Source organism: Pezoporus flaviventris, unplaced genomic scaffold (genome assembly GCF_033815535.1).
Source record: "Pezoporus flaviventris isolate CSIRO_AGI_PZ_B2104156 unplaced genomic scaffold, CSIRO_AGI_Pfla_v1 ptg000003l, whole genome shotgun sequence".
Classification (NCBI taxonomy): domain Eukaryota; kingdom Metazoa; phylum Chordata; class Aves; order Psittaciformes; family Psittacidae; genus Pezoporus; species Pezoporus flaviventris.
Window position 1 is genome coordinate 12,254,605 of NW_026892551.1, and position 22,392 is coordinate 12,276,996.

The 22,392-nt window shown below is 38.6% G+C and overlaps 1 protein-coding gene across 1 annotated transcript in view; it reads left to right on the forward strand.

Moving 5' to 3' along the window:
* KLHL1 (kelch like family member 1) overlaps positions 1-22,392 on the forward strand; it is a 213,955-nt gene that overhangs the window by 128,540 nt on the left and 63,023 nt on the right. The window contains exon 5 of the mRNA XM_061445293.1: positions 8,501-8,713. Within this exon, the coding sequence (XP_061301277.1) occupies positions 8,501-8,713 (213 nt within the window). The remainder of the gene's footprint in view (positions 1-8,500; positions 8,714-22,392) is intronic.

Sequence of the window (22,392 nt, forward strand, 5' to 3'; positions counted from 1 at the left end):
AAAGCAAACCAAAGAATTCATTCACCACTTCACATCAGCAGGCAGGTGTTCAGCTATCTTCAGGAAAGCAGGGCTCCATCATGAGTAATGATTCCTTGGGAAGACAAATGCCATCACTCTGAGCGTCCTCCCCTTCCTTTTTCTTCCCACAGCTTTATATGCTGAATATGATGTCATATGGTATGGGATATCCTTTTGGTTAGTTGGGATCAGCTGTCACTGCTGTGTCCCCTCCCATCTTATTGTGTGCCCTCAGCCTACTTGCTGGTAGCAGAAAAGGCCTTGACTCTATGTAAGCACTGCTCATCACTAAGGAAAACATCTGTGTTATCAACATTGTTTCCTGCAAAAGTCCCAAATAAAGTCCCACACCAGCTACTGTGAAGACAATTAACTCTATCCCAGCCAAAACCAGCACAACTTGCTACAGAATATGTGGGTGCTTGATCCCATCCTCAGGGAATTTTAATCTATAATGGATAGAGTATTCCAGCAATGGCCACAAGCTATGGGAAATGTTGATGGCGCTCTCAGCAGAAATTATCCTCTTTCCTTTGGTCATGATTTCACCCTGCACTATGTGACATTGTAAATGATGGTCCTTATGTCCTATCCTACAGAATGGTTCTGTTCTTCATGGAACAGAACTTCATGGGGAAGTTAAGGAGTGGTTTATCTCCAGTGGTTGCTCCAAGGCTGCTTGAGCATTTTTCATATTGGGAGAGGTTGAGACATTTGTGACTTTCCCTGGAGAAGAGAAAGCTCAGTGCAAATCTTTTCAATTTGTACAAATTCGTGATTAAAGGGACTGAGGATGAGAGGCAGACTCTTCTCAATAGCACCCAGTGACAGGACAAAAGGGAATGGACACATTAAAAATCATAAAATTGAATCAGAACATGAGAAAACACTTCTTTGTTGTGAGCGTTGTCAAACACTGGAATTCATTGTGAAGAGAGATTGTGGAGTGACCTTCTGTGGAGATACTCAAAACCCAACTAGACAGTCTTGGACAACCTGTTGTATCTGATCCTGCTTGAACAAGGGCACTGGACTAGGTGATCTAAAGTGCTCCTCTCTAATCTAAATGATTCTGTGAGCTACAGGTTAGGGAAGCCACTGTGGCTAGACCATAAATTGGATGATAGTGCTGGACTGGGGTAGCAAACTTGTGCCAAAGTATTATTACAAGAACAGGGTAGGAAAGAAAGAAAAGTTGTGCTAAAGAAGTAAGCACATGACTGCCATGATGACTACTTCCCTGGAGAGCTTTAATGTAAATCCATAAAATTGTCATTCTGTTACCTATGTGAGAAGTGTTGTATTCTTGCTGTGCAAACAGCACAATTAAAAAAGCTAGCACAGCTCATATTTGCTGGTTTTGGGAAGTGCTACGGGTATATCTTATGCAAGTAAAAGCAAAACAAGGCAGTCACCAGTCTGTACAAGTGTGTATCTGCACTTTACTGTACTGCACCATTGTGACAGTTTGCACTTTGAGTCTATTTTTGTCACTTACAGCCTTTTCAGTCCAAAACACCACCTCTAGAGGATTAACAGAGCTCATCTCTTGCTCTATTCTTGAAACTCTGCTGAGAATACTTCCAATGCCAAATACATCAATCTGGGTAAATTCAGGTTGTGGAGCACAAACATTCCAGATTTTAGGTCCCCAAGTTGTTCTCCTGAGGCCTATTTACTTTATTATGGAAGGGTAAACTAACATTAAGAGAGACCTAAAAAAAGGGAGGGAAAAACAAAATTTAAAAAAAAAAAAGGAAAGTGGAGTAATAGCAAGAGGACTCATATACAGGCTACTAGAGTTCTGTTTTTCCTGGATACCATGCTAGGAAGATCATGTTATGCATGCACTAGGGCTTAGCACCCAGAAGTTCCAAGGTTTATGGGATATAGAACCTTCCAGAACAGTGTTTAAAGGTCGTTTCAGTTGGGGGAAGCAAGATGTGTAGATATACTCATCCCTTTAGCAAATTGTGTCGGTTTTGTATACAGGTTTTAGCTTTTTGGATGTTCCTAGACGTGAAGAAGAATGCATTGTGCTCGCAGCCCAGAAAGCCAACTGTATCCTGCGCTACGTCAAAAAGAGCATGACCAGCAGGTCGAAGGAGGTGATCCTGTCCCTCTACTCTGCTCTTGTGAGACCTCACCTGGAGTATTGTGTGCAGTTCTGGTGTCCTCAACATAAAAAGGACATGGAACTGTTGGAACAAGTCCAGAGGAGGGCCACGAGGATGATCAGGGGACTGGAGCACCTCCCATATGAAGATAGGCTGAGAAAGTTTGGGCTGTTCAGCCTGGAAAAGAGAAGACTGCGTGGAGACCTCATAGCAGCCTTCCAGTATTTGAAGGGGACTATAGGGATGCTGGGGATGGGCCATTAATTAGGGACTGTAGTGATAGGACAAGTGGTAACTGGTTAAAACTTAAATAGGGGAAGTTTAGAATGGATATAAGGAAGAAATTCTTTACTGTTAGGGTGGTGAGGCCCTAGAATGGGTTGCCCAGGGATGTTGTGATTGTTCCATCCCTGGCGGTGTTCAAGGCCAGGTTGGACAGAGCCTTGGGTGACATGGTTTAGTGTGAGGTATCCCTGCCCATGGCAAGGGGGTAGGAACTGGATGATCTTAAGGTCCTTTCCACCCTAACTATTCTATGATTCTATGCAGGATGTGTGAGACAAGATCCTTCAGCAATACAGGAAACAAACATTAACCATTCTGACACAGTTAATGAAACATGCAAGGTGAAGTCCTCCAGCTTGAAAGTTTTAACCAGTTTATTGTGATGAACTGGTATATCAGCATGCATGTATGACTGGCTGGTTGTGAACTACATTTAAATTGTCAAATCCCAGAATGTTGCATGATATTGATTAGGCTATAATCTGGCTAATTCTGCAGTCATTTAGAACCCCAATTTTTGGGGTGGAAAAAAACAATTGTAAATAAAAAAGAAAAATGTTTAGACTGTGGCAGTCTAACTTTGAAATCTAGAAGTCTCTATTACTATTTCAGTGTGCTGTGTGAGATGGTATCCATAGTCACAGCCTCTTCTATCTTCAACTTGCTGACTGTTCTCCCCAGAAAGCAGCAGCTGCTGATCTCCCACTGACAAAGTTCAGAGTAGCTTACACTGACACGATCTCTTTCCACTCACTGCCTCTCCACTGAACGTCCCAGCCTTTATATCCCTTCCATAAGAATGACATCAGGTTGGCATCTGGTACTGAAAGCAACATGTAGCTCTTTATATTGCATAAGACGAGTGGAACTCACTCTCAAATAAAATCTAAGGTTTGGCTGAAGAACCAGAGCATAAGCATATTAATAAGTATTGGCCCTTTGTGTAATGGGAGTTCAGGAAGTTGAAAAGCCCATTGTCCTTAGGAAAGAAGATACATGATAGGACAATTTTTAAAAATGGGATGTAGTCTTATACCCAGCTGACAGGGAAAACTTGGTCTATGAAACAAGAGGGGTTGAATTCAGTGTAGCTCAGCGGGAATATTTCCAGACCAGAATAGTTCAGGGCTTGATCAAAATTGGTTTTCAGGTCTTTTGCATTTCAGAAAGTATACTGTATGATTTAATATAGAAATCAGATGCAATATTTATTAATTTATTTAAAAGTTCTCATGAAAACTTAGGTTCTAAACTAAAAATCAGCATGGACTTAAAATACATTAGTCATATACTATTTATGTGAAAGGCTAATGTACAGATGCTATTTTTTCAGCATTATTTTATGTATTTCTCATTTTTGCATCAGAAAGGTCACAACATCAAAATTATTAAAACGTTAAACTTCTTAAATAAGATCCCTACATCCAAATAAACAAACAAAAAATCCTACTAAACATTTTGCTGCCACGGCAACTCTGTTGTAACAGATTCTAAACAGCAGTCTTGGAACATGACATTAGTTTTCGAAGTCCAAAAATATTTCATATTTTTAATAATACCAAAGAAATTACTCTCAGTTTCTTCCATATAGAGGATACATACTGATTAGTGAAATCAATGACATAAATATCAATACTTTTTGCAAGATAATTTGATTCCGTGTGAAATAATTATCATTACAGCCTTGTTTGTTTGTTTTTTTTTAATTAAATTAATTGGTATTGATAGCATCATTGTAAAGATATATGTACTAGGATTTCTTTTTATCAAGTTCTATTTGGCAATAGTTTAGTTTCATTAAAACATCTATTTTCTTATAATGCACAATCTGTTTTACTCAGATACTTAGTTCCTTGCTTATCTACCTTTAAATACAGATATATTTTGTTTGCATGACCTACACTTAATTCTAACTCTGTGCTGCTGAAAAGGTTTAAATGTGAAACAGCTCCGCCGTGGAAATGCTTGACCCCACAGCACTGGTTATTGCATGATCATTTTGAGAAATTGAAAGGGCAACCAAATGAGACGTAAGTTTGTTCAAGTGGGCTCAGAGACTTTCTATTCTAAGTTACCTTTTCTGATTTAAAAACAAAACTCACTAATCCACTTAATTAGAACATTACAATTCTTGCTGAAGGGAAGGGCTAAGTGAATGACCCATGCAGGAGAAGCATTAGGTACAGTCCAGTTGATCTTATGAGACTTATGAGACAATGAAGACCAGATCTACAAAGCTTCTTAAGCATCAGAATCAAAAGTTACAGCTCGTTAAAACTCATAGACCTCTGTAACATAATCCTGAATATGCTTAAATGCTGAGTACCTTTATTCTGAAAATTAAGTTAGTCAGCCCTTGAAGACTTAAGCATCTCTGAAAGAACTTCACTAGAACAGGACTGAGTAGCTTGATTCTTATCTTGTACCTTAATTTCAGAATCATTTAAAATTAGCTTCATTTATCGTAAACAATTTAACCAGTAGATGACACACATCTTTTGTATCCTGTTCTCTGAGGTGCAAAACAAAGACCAATAATATTTTAAAAGAAAGGTAGGTATTTTTCCATAATAATCATTTAATAAATTATTTCTGTTACAATAAAACAGCAAGCCAATGAAATATGCTTTGCTGCTCCAAATGAAACTAGTCTCAAGAAAAACAAAATGTGACCTAGGAAGTTCTAAACCTTAAATAGTCTATGAAATGCTGAATAATGAAGGAGAGGGTTTTATCTCTGAAGCTCAAGAACCTGGATTTTATTCCTGGTATATATATATATATATATATATATATATATATATATATATATGCTATATATATGTGTGTTTATATGTAAATTATAAGCCTATATAAAGAATTTTTATTAAATAGCATTTTCTGCAATACTCAGCCCTGGGTAACATGAGACTAGGGTAAATCCAGATGTTTAGAAGCACAGATTTGAGCTCATATATTTTGTCTGAAAACTTTGTTGTGTTCTATTTTCAGTCAATGGTAAATCAATAAAAAGGCTGAAATAAGTTGTCTTTAAACATATATCCAAATGAAAATTAAAATGATACAAAATCTTAATCAAACCTAAAATTATTAATTTAGACTCCCATCTTTGAATGTTATTAAAAATTAACTCAGTTCTGTGAGTTCGTAAAATGTATTCTACCATCACAATACTTTTCAATAATATTAGGTCTTTGGATTAATATGCTATTGCAAAGTTTGATGTTGACTTCTATTAAGAAGTAGGGTTATCTTTTTGTCATAATGGGATTTAATGTCAGTTTAACCAGTCTTAATTAAACTTTGGCTTATAAATTATTTTTTGAGAAGCACAATGAAATTTTCTGAGTTTTATGGCTTTTTAATTAAAATTAGTTAAGCCAACTTGCGGTTAAGTGCCTGAAAGCTAGTTCCACTACAAAGCTGTAGTTGCACAGTTTAAACTTTATTAGGAGTCAACAGATTAAAACCTTAGAGCATAAAAATCTAGGTTTTGAGGTACCCGTTGACATTAAATCAAGCAATTTAAAAAAAAACAAACAACCAAACCTGAGTCATTTTTTAATTTCATTATCAGTTATGTAAATATCTTGGGTTTTGCTGCAATAGAGTTAATTTTCCTCCTAGTAGCTGCTACAGTGCAGTGTTTTGGCTTTAGTCTGAGAATCATGCTGATAACACACTGATGTTTCAGTTGTTCCTGAGTAGCACTTACCCTTATCCAGGACTTTTCCGTCTTTCCTGCTATTCCAAGGAGCTGAGGCACAAGATGCTGGGAGGGAGCAGGGACAGGACAGCTGACCTGAACTAACCAAAGGAGTATTTGATAGTATAAAATGTCATGCTCAGTACAGAAATTGGGGGCAGTTGGCTGAAAGGAGCCGATCACTGCTTGGGGATGGACTGGGCATTGGTCAGAGGGTGTCTAGCAGTTGTATTTTACACTACTTGTGTTTCTTGAATTTTATTCCTCCTTCTCTCTTGTTACCTGATTATTATCATTACTACTAATGCTATTATTACTATTGTTGTCATTGTCATTATTGATATAATTATTATATTTTACTTCATTTAAATTATTAAACTGTTTTTATCTCAACCCGTGGAGTTTACATTCTTCATATTCTCTTCACATCCTACCCAGGGGTGCTAGGAGTGAGCGAGTGGTTGTGTGGTATTTAGTAGCCTGCAGGGATTGCAGGGGGTTCATCACACATTGTCTCTGCTACCTCACAAGAAATAATATGAAGTTAATTTTTAATAGATTCTTTTAAGCAGTAACTTTCAAGAACTAGGATGTTGAAGAATTAAAATAATAGTTTCTTTATATTGCATGGAGTTGACAGAGGGCAACATGTGACTTATGAGGGTCAGAGTTTAATTCAGATGTTTTAAGTCAAGTCTTTCACCATTTCTTTTTTTTCTTTTTTTCTTTATTACATGTCAGTAATACTATGTTACTTCTACTTCAGTTCCTAATGACCAGTCAGTCTTTCCCCAGGCCCAGACCCAAGGAAACGATTATAAGAAGCATTAATTTGAATTTTGATATGCTAAGAACTGAACTGAGTGTAGAAGTGTAATTATCCACTTCCCTCAATTTTAATGTCTTTGCAGCTAAATCATTAACTGATGTTTTGTCATTCCATCCCTGCTTCTCATCTTATTCTATCCAAAATAGCCTGGAAAGCTTGCCATATGAGGAAAGACTGCGATAACTGTATTTGTTCAAGCTTGAGAAAAGAACCTTGTCACCGTGTTCCAGTATTTAAAGGGTGGCTACAAAGAAGTCAGAACCTTCCTTTTTACGAGTCACTTTTTACAAGTCACATGGAAAAGACAAGGGGTAATGGGTGTGGGTTACTCCTGGGAAGATTCTGGTTGGACACTTGAGGAAAGTTTTTCATAATGACACAATCAGTGTTGGAATAATTTCCCTAGGGAAATGGTGGATTCCCCGGTGCTGGATATTTTTAAGACTCAGCTGGCCAGTGTAATGGGCCATCTTGTTTAGACTAGGGTTAGACTAGGGTTTTGCCAAGAGAGGTTGGACTAGATGACCTTTGAGGCCCTGTCCAAGCTGGTCTATGATTCTGTGTTGATTTTCAAAAAATTATGAAAGTCACAATTATCTTTTAAATATCAGATATTGTAATTTCTTCCTCAACATTTTTTACAAATTTGGTTTATAAACTTTTTTTTTTCCAGGTTTATGACTCCAGTATATACCTACTTCACTTTCTTCTTACAGTTATCTATGAATCGAGAATATAACAACACATGTGCAGTTCCTCCACAGAGATCAAGCACTCTTGGAGAAAGATACCCTGCAGAACTGTGGTTCTGGTTTGTCAAGTTAATGTAGATTAGGTAGTTCAGAGGGTGCTTAATTAAGTCCTTAGGATTCAGTCAATTAAATGAAGCAATTCTCTTTAGCTGATATCAATATATTTTATATAGTTTATATATTTTTAACATTTTTATAGTTATTCATATACATGTTATAAATGTCCATGCTGTGAGATTTTAACTGCTGTACACAGTTTGCATGCTAGCAGGATGTAAATAATCATATCCAAATAAGGTCAAGAAATAATGCTAATTTCATGGTGTTGATCTTCCTCTTAGCCTTGTCATATGTATATATAGCCATCATCTGGATATTGATAATATAACTGTATATGACTGACAGTTACTTAAGAAAAAGATCAGATAGTGAAAAAATACAGGAAAATATTGTATGAGCATGTCAAGATTGACAATATATTGCATGAGGTCAATTACATATGAGTTTAGAAAAATTCCAAACAGTGTGCAGATCTGCCCTAGCCTTTAGTAATTCTAGCAATTTTTAATTAAGTATTACAGTAAAATCTTTATATTATTTTCTGAATATATTTGTATATGAATTACAACTACAGCTTTTTAATTCTGATCATAATAAGGTTTTATTCCTCATGAGCTGTAAGAGGGCTGAGTGTGGTAGGGATTGATTAATCTTATGGGTTTATTAGCTTTGGTGTCTTTTTTTATTTTCTTCCAGTATTATTTAATCTGAAATACTTTCTTTTTCTCAGGAGAATATAATGGAAGTTACAAGAAATCAAGAATTTTTGCTTTTACCAGCTGAAGAACTCCATAAACTTCTTGCTAGTGATGATGTGAACGTTCCTGATGAAGAGACCATTTTCCATGCCTTAATGATGTGGGTGAAATATGATATGCAGAGGCGATGCAATGACCTAAGTATGCTACTTGGTTATATCAGATTACCACTGCTTCCACCTCAGGTATTTTTTAAATTATTATTTTATAACTAATAATAATATCACTGTTACTTAGAAAATTCTCATCAATTTATGATCTGCAATTGCTGAATACTCTGTTTAAAAGCAAAACTGTTTAGAATTAGAAAAATGAATGGCAGCCCTTCATCCAGAGTGACCTCAATGAATTTAAAGACTGGGCCAAGAGATAGCCAAGAAGTGCAGACTTGTATCACTGAAGAGGAATAACCACAGATATGATAGCATGCTACGAAAGACAGGTAGAATAGTAAATATTCTCAGAAAAAAAGGTCCTGGAGGTTATGACATGTATTGCGCTGAATATGAGCCAACGGTATGAATGAGGAAAACTGCATGTTGGTCTACATCAGGAAAAATTTTCTCAGCAGGCTATATGAAGTTATTCCCATAATACCTGGTGATACAAACGCTGCAGCTGGAATACTGTTTCCAATTTTTCAATCCACAGTTTGAAAGGCATATGTAGAAGCTGGAGAAGGTCCACTGATGGGCTACCAATATTCCATGTCAGCTATGAAAGGAAAGGCTGAGGAAGTGGGCTTGTTTAATCTGGTGAAGAGGAGGCTAAGTGGTGATGTAGTAGCAACTTAAGACTTCTTGAAGAGATGGTCGTGGAATCAAATTCTTCTTAGGAGCACCACAAAATAGAAGAAGAGGCTAACTCCCCAAATTGTAGTGTGGACCGTTCAGGTTGGAAATTGGGTGGGACAGAGAATTGCTTGGAAAGAAGTGAACTATTACAGCAAAGTTTTTCAGAGGCTAACCAATCTTCTTCATTGAAGATTTTCCTAAATTAGCTAGACCAGATGATCACCAAATCCGGTTTTTCTGTTAGCCCTCGTTTAAGTGAGAGCTTTAACTAGTTTATTGCTGGAAGTCCTTTGGAGCTCCCTTTCTATGAATGCTTATATGAGTCTGTTATTCAGGCATTGGTTTCTTTTTATTTTTTTTCTTTCCTTTCACAGAAGTAAATAGCAATTTTCTTCTGTCTGGTACCTCCAGATCATCATTCACCTTTCAGCTAGTGTACTGGGTTTGCTTTCTTCATGGCAGTCTGTATGGTGCTGTGCTTTGCAGTTGTGGCTAAAACAGTGCTGGGTAACACACCAATGTTTTGGCTATTGCTGAACAGTGCTTACACAGTACCAGAGCTTCCTCTCTTCCCTACTCCATTACCCTTCCAAAAGCCAGTATGTCATCAGTGGGCGGGAAGCTGGGAAGAGACACAGCTGAGATCCCAAATAACTAACAGGATATTCCATACTGTATGACATCATGACAGTGTTCTTCATGTTCATTTGAGCACAATTACTGTTCCTTAGAGATCAAATCCTGAGCTGACAGTTCAATGAACAAGCAACGGAGTCACTGAAAGATCAAGATAGGCTAAGACTGGAGCTCACTACATGACCAAATAATGAAATTATAATGTCTATGATGTACAAAAAAAATACCCACTCTGAAAGGGATCAAGAAAAGAATGCTAGGAAGGAGATGACTAAAACAAGAACTATCATGAAGCATGATACTAAGATTTACAATCACTTTGTGTCACACTGAGATCTCAGGGAGTTGTGTGGGTTTTCTAATTTACTTTCCAATATAAAATATGCTACAAAGGAAACTGTCAAAAATGACAAAGCTAAAGGTTTGTTTGTCAGAAATATGAGCTGTTTATTTTTCAACATCTACACCAAGAATCTAGAACACAATACTGTGCCTTATTGCGATCTTTAAAGTGTTGGTTTTAATCTGCCAAGAGCTTACAAAAGGTAACTTAAAACTGTTCACACACCAGCCTCACCTCTACCTCTTATTGTGTAAAAATGAGATCATGCAGGCTTTGTTGATTAATGGTCCCTGCCCTAGTTCTTAGTAATAATTTTCATTATAATTAATATCTGCAAGATCTACCACTACAGAGTTAAATGAGGCTATCTACATAAACCAGACAAAATGAATACAACTATTTTATTTGCTGAAAATGGTGAAAAGTGGAAAATAGCAGGTTATGCATATGTATGTATGTGTGTAAGGTATGTAATGGTCTTATTCTCATCTATATTCCCTTCCCCATGAAAGGCTGGACCAGAAGATCTTTCAAATTTGCCTCCGACCTGGTTTGTTCTATGATTCTATGATATATAAAGTATCAGCTGAAATAATTTAGAGGTGAGATTTCAAACTACTTTTATGTTCAGAAGCTTCAAATCCCACTACAAATTCTAAATGTATGGCTCATAATTTTTACTACATTCCTTCAGTCAATAGGGACTCTACCTTTCTGTGTTTCCTCTGGTGTCTCTGTGTCCATAACACATAAGGACACCCTGGGACACTGCCAACAGTACTGAAGTCCCTCCTTTATGTAACTGAATTTGGTCCACTTTGTTATATATATTCTCATTCTCAAGAGAACATCCTAGACACGTTAAGTTATCTTAAGTATCACTATCTCCCATGTTTAACACCTAAATTAAATACTAGATTTCCATTGCCTATCATAAATAAGCATAACAAATGTAAGCGTATCATTATTCTCTCACATCACTGACACCTACCTGTAAACTATAAAACAGTTGTGTTTACCTCAAGCTTAGTAACACTGTGTATCTTAAAAAAAAATTTTCTCATAAAACTTTCTTCAGATTCAAGTCCAACTTTTAGAGAGAGCATGTTTCTTTCTGAACAGCCAGGAGGGAATTGACCAGAGGGTAGGATATAATAAAAAAAAATATAATAACAATTTCAGAACTGTTTGTAAGGCATTTATAAAAGAATTATTTTAGAGTTATATACTTCTGTCAGTTCTCTGTATTGTCTGTTCAATTTAATCTGAAAGTTAACTCTTATGCACTGGTGCTTGACCACTGCATCATATAAATGTTTGTTGTAATGCTAAAATGTATTTAAAATTGTTTACAAGTTAAAATTAAGATATAACAGTTTCAACAGAAAATTATTGAGTGAAAATTTACTTTTATTAGCAAAAGGTGAAATTTTCCCTACTATAGTGTATACTTAAGTATAAATCTAGTAGAACACTATCATTTCCATTGCACTGAAAATTAACTGAAGAGCTCTGAAGTCAAAATTAAAAGCTAATCATTAGATCTTCGAGAAAAAAAGAATTGCTCCTTACTTTTAAATTCACTACAAAAGATGAAGTCATAGACTGCAATGATTAACAGATTGGGAACATTGTACTGAGGTCCTCCTAAAATGAGGGCTTAAATTTATAGCCTGAGTTTTGATGACACCTCATTTCACTTTCAAGGTGCAGTAATTATATTGGCAATGAAGTCAGCCTTGAGTAATAGGATATCAAACAATGTAATTCAAAATTCAGTAGAAGAACTTAGGGAAGCCAATCATGAAGCTGAAAATGAAATAACAGAACCTGCAAAGTTGCAGGTTTGTCTCCCTTGATTTGCCTGAAACCATCTGCTAAACTAAAATATTTCATATTTATTCACTCAAGTCAAACTAGAAAGATTAGCGGCTTGATCAATATAAAACAAAATATTTCATGTTATAATAAGTAATATATACATACTGTCTTTCAGTAGGTCTTCCAAACATTTTGTATTGCTCTGTACAGAAGAGCTTCCTCCTTTCCCCAAAAATTTAATTTACATTCTTTTTTACTCTTAAAGGATTCAGAGAGAGTAAAAATTGGTGGGAGCCTTAAATCTTATTAATGAAGAAGTATTTTAGATTATTTACTTGAAATGCTAACTTCCAAGCATATAATAAATATTTTTTCCTGTGATTTTTGATAACATTCTTCACTAAGAGTAAGATGACAAACCAGGTAAGAAGCAATCAAGAAATATTTTTAAGCTTTTAAGTTTTCAGTTCTTCAACAAGTAAGAAGCTATTTTAGTCTCTAAAAGTCATCACAGTTGCCCTCAATTTTCAGCAGTATTTTTGAATGGAATTAAAAAAAAAAAAAGAAATCAAACATAATTAGTACATGTAGAATGAAGAAAAAACACTAAAGACAGTTTGTGGATATGTCTTTTATAACATGGTATGATAAACATATACATAATCACAAAATCACAGAACAGTTGAGGTTGGAAGGGACGTCTGGGGGTCATCTTATCGAACACCTCTTTTTAAGCAGGAGCACCAAAAGCCAGTTGCCCTGAACTATGCCCAAATGCCTTTAACTCCAAGGACTGTGCCAGGGTCGAGTCACCCTCACAGTGTGTTTCCTAATGTTCAGACAAAACCTCCTGTGTTTGAGTTTGTGCCCATTGCCTCTGGACTTCCCACTGGGCTCCCCTGAAAAGAGCCTGGCTCAGACATCTATGCACCCTACCTTCAGGTATTTCTATACACTGGTGAGACCCCTGAACCTTTTCTTCTCCAGGCTGAACTAATCCAGTTCTCTTGTCCTTTATTCATAGGAGAGATTCTCCAATCCCTTTATCATCTTTGTGACCTTTCACTGAATTTTCTGCAGTATGTCTGTGTATCTCTTGCACTGAGGAATCTAGAACTGAACACAGCATTCCAGGTTTATGCCTCACCAGAGCTGAGTAGCGGGGAAGGATCATCTTCCTTGACCTGCTGACAATGCTTTGTCTAATGCAGCCCAGAACATTTTTAGCCTTTGCAGCAAGGGCACACATCTGGCTCATGTTCTGCCAAGCTGCATTCCAGCTGGGTGGCCCACAGCATCTATTGGTGCATGGATATATGTATGCATGCAAGTACACGTGCACATTTATTTAATTCTTTTATACTAGAATGTTCTTGTGAGCCTTTTAGTTAAAGGTGGAAAGCTATAACTGTAGAAAGATACATCCATTAAGGTCTGGCTAGGATAGCTAAAGATGTTCTCACCTTGTTCCCTGATGACGCATCATCTTATGATTGCCTTCCCCATGACACATGGTATAGTGATTATCACCCCCACAGCAGGGAGCAAAATGGTTCTTCTGAATCCTTACTAGTTCTGTGTAGGCAGATATACATGTCATCAGTGGTTGAAGCTAGAACATTAACTTCAGTCCCTGAAGGCAAACAGTATAGATGAGTTTATACCTGTATTATCAAATTATCCTTATCTTTTCTCCTCCTTTCTCAAAACAGAATGGTTTCTTCTGTGCTTTTATTTCCTGTTTCCTGACTCAGAGTTTACCTGGAAACGTCCAGTATGATTCATCAGCAGGTCTGAAACCCTGACTAGCCTTATTTAGTTTACTAGTGATGTAATTGCATTTACTAATATGTAAAGCTTGATTTTGCTGATTCTCTGTACACAGCGTAATGTAATTGTTAATGCTGAGGCTGTAGCATAAGCCAAGAATGTGTAACATTTGTTTTGTGAGGCATACTTTTAACTTCCTGTCACAGCTCAGCTGGCATTTAGCAAAGAGTTATTTCTCCATACTGCTAAAATACCAATTAACCAGGCAGTTCAATCAACGTTCATCAACCTTTTCAATATATATTGGGCTAGATAAAACAACTGAATGATCCTTTGCATAGCAAAAATAGAGATAATCACTCTATGTTAGTCAGTCTCTTTTTCCTTCAAAGCAATGATTGGTAGTATGAAGTGATAACCTTTTTCCATTCTCTAGCATCACTAAAGTGATGTTAAAGTGATCTTAAAATGGTGTTAAAGTTCTCTAGGATCACTAAAGATGTGCAGCCTATATAAATTCAAACCTGACTGGAGTTCTAGGGTTTTTAGAGTGGTTCCCACCTGCTGGTCTCGAGTAAATGCTAAGTATGCTAAGACATCCTCGATAAAATTTTGTCATTTCTTTCAATCATTTCTAAATTTAATGGCTGCCAGGAGATTATAACTTGCATCTGAAAGGATTGAAGGCATGATCAAGTTTCTACAGACCTATGTGTGTAGGCTTCTCCACATCAGCTAGGTTCCTGGCCTCACAATGTAGACGATGAAGATCTATTGCAGTTCCCAGCACAAGAACAAACCGATGTACTGCTTTGAGAGGTTCCATGGATTATTATGCTGCCTGGCTCCGAAAAGATATTCTAGAAGCATAAATCCAGTGCCATATTTACTGGCTTTATGTGGGTTTTTAGGCACCATGCAGCATTTGAAATGGTGCTAAATGCTTACAATTTATGTAAGTGAATTATGTAATCACTTGATTTGAACATCAGTCTGTATCAGGATAATATAAAACTGAGGAATGTGAGGAAGTTTGACAGTATTTAAAATAATATTTATTTTAACTTCAAATAAATAAAACCAAATACATTATGTTAAGAATTAATAACTTCTCAGCCCATAAAGAAAAGGAGCTTCTAGAATGATCTCCATATTCTTCTATTAGTTTATCAATGTGTGAGAAATTTGGGTCTGAAATTCCATTTCCCTGTGAAATGGCGATTAATTTATTATAGTCAGTACAGACAAAATATTGTATTTCTCTAATTTTCTTATGTAGGTCATGCAGTAAAGCTAACTTTTTTATAACAACTTCTATGGCTATGGAGGCATCTTGTGGGCTGGTATTTTTTCTGAGGAAAGACATAATAGTTCAAAGTTGTTCAAAAGTTCTGTCAATGGCTGGCATTTCTTGTGTAGGTTAAGTGACTGAAAATTTGTAAATAGTGAAAATGATAACCATTAAATGCAGGTATATATAACATACATTTCCAAATATAGTTTTCTATCAGTAAAGTGTAGTAAAGTATCAGTAAATGCTTTGTAGCCGTAATGAGATGCTGCTCAAATAAAAAGCTGTGGCAGCATAATGCTGTTTCTTTATCCTGCATACAGACAATTTACTTGACTTTTTAGTCAGTGTCTCATGATATTCTGAGAATATCATTTGCTACTAAATATGTCAGGGTAAATTTATTTAGTTGAAGAGTGGATCTTCACTAAGCAAATCCCTTTTACAAGTGGTCATAAAATTATTGGGGGATGACAATGATGAATAGAAAATACAAAACTTGCCTCTCTTTGTACTAATTCTGTATTGCCAGTGGTTCGGAACAATGTTTTGATAAAAATATTCTACTTCTGTTGTTTATCCTATGGCAAATATTTATTCTCTTAAAGGTCCCCATTAGAATGCAGAGGGTGTGACCATATGAAAACATGTATTTATTGATGCATTAGATTATATTATCTAAACCAATTATAAGCTCTGGTCATAGAAACAAGAAGATACCTTACCTTGATCTTCAAAATAGCGCCACCCTAGATGGAGGTGCACATGTCTTCATTGAACTTCACAAGGTTCCTGTCAGCCTATTTCTGCAGCCTGTTGAGGTTCCTCTGGGTGGCATCACGACCCTTCCCAGGCACTGTCATCCACTCCTTCCAGTTTGGTGTCACCAGCAAAGTTGCTGAGGGTACATTCCGCCCTGTTATCCAGATCCATACTGATTTTTGCAATTTAGTGTGGAGGTATCTAAGCTAGTTTTAGCATAATTAGCTCATCAGGATCATAACAGGGTAAGAGTTGACCCTAGCAAAGATTAAATTATCCTTCTTTATGGCAAGTTTTGCTGCTAGTTGTTAGTGCTCCATAAATCATGCTTCCAGAGATCATGTAAACATAACTCATCGAAAGCTGTGAAGGGAAAGACCAAGCGGTGAGGAGAAGCAAGACACGCCAACCCAATACAGGTGATAAGCAAGCTTCTACTTTATTTGGCAGAATCAGAACATTATTGGTTAGTTCTACACAGCTTCCTTCACATTCTCCTCCCACATCTGGTATCCGGTTACCTGTGAGGCCTACACCTTGCTTTGCTCGCACAAGGCCTCTAAGGATCCATGGCCTTGCTCTTAGAGCCATTCTGCAACAATTCCCCCCTTTTTCTTTTGTGCGAGCAGAACATTGTGGGTCGTTCTGTTCACTTGTTTTCACCACGAAACTATAAGCAAGTCTAACAACTACAGTGATTAAAATAGCAATGATACATAAGCGCAGTCCTTCAAATAGCAGTGTTTTAAGCCAACCTGTAATGCCCCATGAGGACAACCATTTAGTTATCCCTAGGTCATTGCTCACTTGCAATTGCTGGGTAAGCTGAGCCAGGGTTTTCTGCTGTGCATGTATCGAATTAGAATGACCAGAAAGATTCATACAACACATTCAATCAAACTCTTCACATTCATGTCCCTGTTCCAACAGCAAAAGGTTCTGCAGTGTTACATGTCTTACAGAGTCAACATTAAACAACAAATCAGAAATTGCCTTCAGTGTAGTATTTGTCTGCTTAGCAACTCAGCAACTCAGTCTACTTAGTTGAGCCAAGGCCCTGGCTGAAGCACTTACAGTGATTTGGCATATTATGATTGGATACGTGCCTTGAAGACCCTTAGTGACTAACATATAATTGGTTAAACACAGGTGTGAGAACTCAACCTTGAAAGCTTGCCAACAGCCCACAGTTCTCATTAACTTGGTGAATTCCAGCCTCTTATCTTGCTTGTTTAAGCTTCTTCAGGCCTCTCATGGCCTTGCTGTATCTTTCAGGATTATTCAAAGTTTATGTACCAATTATGCATTCTCCCGTGAGAACACTGTCTCCACATCTCCCCCCTTTTGTTTTGTCCAGTAACAAGTCGCTACTACAGCAAGGCACACACACATTTACATTAGCAGAGTAACTATTACAGGGTGCAGCAGCATGTTGAAGATGCTGATGGTAGCAAGGGACTAGCCAAAGAAATTTCTTACCAGTGGAATTCTCCCACCCTCTTAATTTGTTCCATTACCTGCTTTATAACACTACCATTGTATTAAAATCTTTTTAGCTTTTGCCTTAGCATTTTTTCTAGCAGCTACTGCAAATTTCCATACTCTAACATCTCTTTTACAAGTGACAAATCTATACAATACAAGATATAGTTTCTTACTAGCAACTAGCTAGTAAATACAGGTGGTTTTATACACAAAATCACAACCTCTAATAATAGCTACTTTGCAAGCACACATATTCAGGATATTACTTTTCAGTTGCCCCCAAGTGATGTTTTGCTGTTATTTGTTCTTTCTCTTCCTCTATCTCATTCTGCTTGGGGTATTCACGGTCAGCTCCTGCAGCTGAGGCATCAGGTTTTTCCATTCGTCTGTCCAGCTCATGGCAAAGCTTGACAAACTTTGCAGGCGGTCACCATGGACCTGTAGGCAGGAGGACACAAATATACCCCCTCCCCCAGGTTATCAGTTCTTGAGAAGTAGACAGGTTAGACAGGTTAAATGCAGCATCATTACTCTCTTTCTCCCCCCCCCCATTTTTTTTTTTTAATCCCTGCAAAAGCCTGCCTGCTGGGCAGCAGCTATAGCGGCCTGCCTGCTTCAACAGCAACCATAAATACCCGCCAGCAACCTCACCTTTACGTTAACCCTTTCATGCCCGAAATATTAAACAGCTACCCGTTGAAAGCTTTTACATGAACCAAACAACAAGAAAAATACACAGAACACCGTCTGCCCTCAGCACACACACACGCACACATATGGGATCCCACAAGCACGCGCCGCACAATTACAGTATTTGAAGCACAAAATCCAGACAATCATTACTCCCACTACAGTTCCATGTACAGAACGTGGCACAAGGACCCTGTGGAGACTAACAGGAAACCAGCTCCGAGAAGCATCATTGCAGTGCGAGGTGGCAGGCTCAACCTTAGCGGGCGACCCCGCAGAGGCTCTGCCTCCCCCACATCGTATGAGGCTTGGGCTTTTATACTGACCAAAATGCACACTCATTCCGACACAGGTGGCCAGCCTGTGCTGGAAGAAGTGGCCAGCAGTATCTACAGAGGTCTCCAAGAGTTGATAGAAACCTGGACATACTTATATTTACCAACTTCTAGTACATGAGTATCCCAGAGAAACTGTATGGGCTCTCCCTGTCAATTGCAAGAAAAAATCATAACATATACAGCTTGAGTATAAGAGGATTTTAACCCATACGTGGTCACTGTTTGTCAGGCCTCCTTAACTATTTTGAGATCAAGAGCTTCCCACTCTTTAGCCCCCTGCTGTGTAGTAAACACAGGATATGCAGAGATGCCCATTGCAGAAAATTCACCAGTAATGATCACATCTTTGGTTAACCATTGTTACAGCTGAGCGTCTCCAGGGCCAGTGAGTCTGAGCAGACCGACCCGGGAGACGAACAGTCAGAGTCTGGAAGCAGAGGATATAAATCTGGCTTGGATTCAGGGGATTCGGGGGCTGATCCTGGGCCGAACTCAGAGTCTCCGTTGCTCGCAGCTATGTCTTTCTTGTCAGATGTCTCTCGTTCGATATGTGGCCATCTGCAGACCTGGCTCCTCCGTAACTGAGTTAAAAATTTCCACTCTAGGGCATAATGGGTTGGAAAGGCTCGCAGTTCCTTTAAATCTCCCACTAGCGCATGATCTCTATTTTCTACTGCGTGCTTCAAAATGGTGCCCCAATCAATCCGGCACCGAGGCACCACCCTCTTCCTTTCAGCTTCCTCGACATTCATCATGCGTATCCCTTCTAATATACTTTCTCTGTCCTCTTCAAAGTCCCTACTTTCGGAACTGGGGTGGTGGGGGAGCAGGGGGTTACACTTCCTCCGCAGCACCTTCTGATGAAGGAGGGGGAGAAAAGGAAGGGGGGGCGGAAACCCTGTGGGGGAAACGAGTTGTAATCTTCCCCCGGCTTCAACCGACCGGGGACATCTGTTCCTAGTTTCTCCATTGCTACCACGGCAGTTTTCTTTTCCGCCTTGTATCTTTTTATACAGTTTGTTACTTCTCTCCGTGGTTTACCCAGTTTCTTTCCCCTTTTATCATCATTAAGCATTGAGTCAAATAGTTCATCACCAGACTTTCGCCACTCACTCTCCTCAAAAACTGTATTAGGATCTACAAAAAATCCCTCAGCCTTCCCTACAGCCACTAGACCTGCTAGCTGCTTTAGAGTCTCAGGCTCAATTCCCCGCTTTTATAAAAAGCACTGTAATAAGTCCAGGGCTCAATTCCCCACTTTTATAAAAAGCACTGTAATAAGTTCAGGGCTCAATTCCCCGCTTTTATAAAAAGCACTGTAATAAGTCCAGGGCTACCTCTTGGTCCATTTTCATGGCCAGCCTTTTCCGGATCGTCTTCTTCTGGATCATCCTGTAACCTCGGTCTCCAGATCGGCCTCCCGACACAGCAGAGTCTGGTTCGCCCCAGCGGCGGACTCCTTTTGGTCAGTCCAAGCACCCAGGTCCATCACGCCACCGCAGCAGCATTGCCCTCGCTCCCCAGCCGCTGCCGCCGACGCCGCTTACTCGCCGTTCCGGGTCCCTCATACTCAGGGCCCTGTATTCCGGGTCCCCGTCAACCGGGGCCCTGTATTCTGGGCCCCTGTTAACCGGGGCCCTGTATTCTGGGTCCCCGTAACCGGGGCCCTGTATTCCGGGTCCCTGTTAACCGGGGCACTGTAATCCGGGTCCCTGCTAACCGGAGCCCTGTGTTCCGGGTCCCCGCTAACCAGGGCCCTGTATTCCGGGTCCCCGCTAATCAGGACGCTGTGTTCCGGGTCCCCATTAACCTGGGTCCTGTAATCTGGGTCCCTGGTAGCCGGGGCCCTGTATTCCGGGTCCCCGCTAACCGGGGCCCTGTATTCCGGGTCCCCACTAATTGGGACCCTGTGTTCCGGGTCCCCGTTAACCGGGGCCCTGTAGTCTGGGTCCCCGCTAACCAGGGCCCTGTATTCCGGGTCCCCGCTAATCGGGACCCTGTGTTCCGGGTCCCCGTTAACCGGGGCCCTGTAATCTGGCTCCCTGGTGTCCGGGGCCCTGTAGTCCATGGTCCCTGTTCAGGCGCCATTTGTAAGCGGCGAGGAGAAGCAAGACACGCCAACCCAATATGGGTGATAAGCAAACTTCTACTTTATTTGCGGCGCACTTCGCTTATATCCACGTGGTGTTTAGCCACGCCTACTCATCAGAACAGTATTGGTTAGTTCTACACAGCTTCCTTCACATTCTCCTCCCACGTCCTGTATCCGGTTACCTCTGAGGCCTACACCTTGCTTTGCTCGCACAAGGCCTCTAAGGATCCATGGCCTTGCTCTTAGAGCCATTCTGCAACAAATCACTACTCTCAACAGTTATTAACAAGTAGTTTTACAAATAGAAACCTATCTTACTCTTGATGTCATCAACATTTTAGAGATTATGTATGTACTAGAAGAATTTTTTTTATTAGACATTTGTAACATTTATCCTTGAAGTATACTATATCAAAAAGGTGTTTATATTGACATTTCTCTTCTATGTGAGGTTTTCTTATCCACCCTTTTTTGCCTCTTTCTAAGACTTGAGGATTGTATTTGAAACAGAAGAACATTATTTAGGGAAAAGATGCTTCTTTGATATTCCATTTCTATGTACTTATTCTCTTATGGGGATTTTATGAAAATGAAATAAATATTACATAGTTAACCACAGTCAACAGATGACTACAGTTAAAAAAAGGGAAAAATAACCCAGTGATATTCAAATGTAGGCTATGACTTGCTATTGACTGAATAACATTTGTGTTCTGTTCATAGGCATCTGTCATGTTTTTACCTAATCTTCTATTAAACTTATCACTTACACAAGAAAAAGTAAGAATTTGATTCAGAAGAGCTTCAAATAAAGCAATCTCTCTTTAAACCAAGTGAGACCAGGTGATAAGAACATTTTATCACAGCCCAACCGTATTGTTGCTTCTAGAATTGGGGTAATTTTTTAATATGTTTCTTTTTTAATGTGATTTTTTTTTTTTTAATTTGTCCTCCTTATGAATGCAATTTGACCTCTAGAAGTTTTATTATTTCACATGTACTACTTTAACACAATTGTAACATATGCATGGGTCTCAGAATTATCTTATTTTTTTCCTGAAGGATTAGAGAAGAAAAAATACAATGTACTCAAAGAGAGATTAATCTCACCTAACTTTAGAAATCTAGAAAGTAAATATGAAATGTATGAGATATTTACTTAAACAGGTATTTGTCTTAAAAGCAAGATTTTTTTTTTCTTCATTTACTGGAGAGCAAGCCTATCACAATCAGTGTAAGTGTAGATCGCTGCATCAGTATAATTAGGTGTGTAGAATCATAGAATAGAATCATAGAATAGTTAGGGTTGGAAACGACTTTAAGATCATCTAGCTCCAACCTCCCTGCCATGGGCAGGGACACCTCACACTAAACCATATCACCCAAGGCTCTGTCCAGCCTGGCCTTGAACATGGCAAGAGATGGAGCATTCACAACCTCCCTAGGCAACCCATTCTAGTGCCTCACCACCCTCACAGTAAAGAACTTCTTCCTTATATCCAATCTAAACTTCCCCTGTTTAAGTTTTAACCCATTAACCCTTGTCCTATCACTACAGTCCCTAGTGAAGAGTCCCTCTCCAGCATCCTTGTAGGTAAATACAGTTTTAATCTAAGTATCAATGAATCAATTGAAACCTGCAGTTACAATAGTACTTACAGGCATTCTTGTGGTTATCTTATAGATAGAAAATACAAAGTGTCAATTTATTCCTTCCACCACATTAGGCAACTGAAATACTTCCATTTATATACCAATAAAATTATGTAGGAACAAGGACTTCTTCTACCAGCTTTATGCAGATAAAAAATTCTTCTAATTGGAATTTTGCCCAAAGATGAA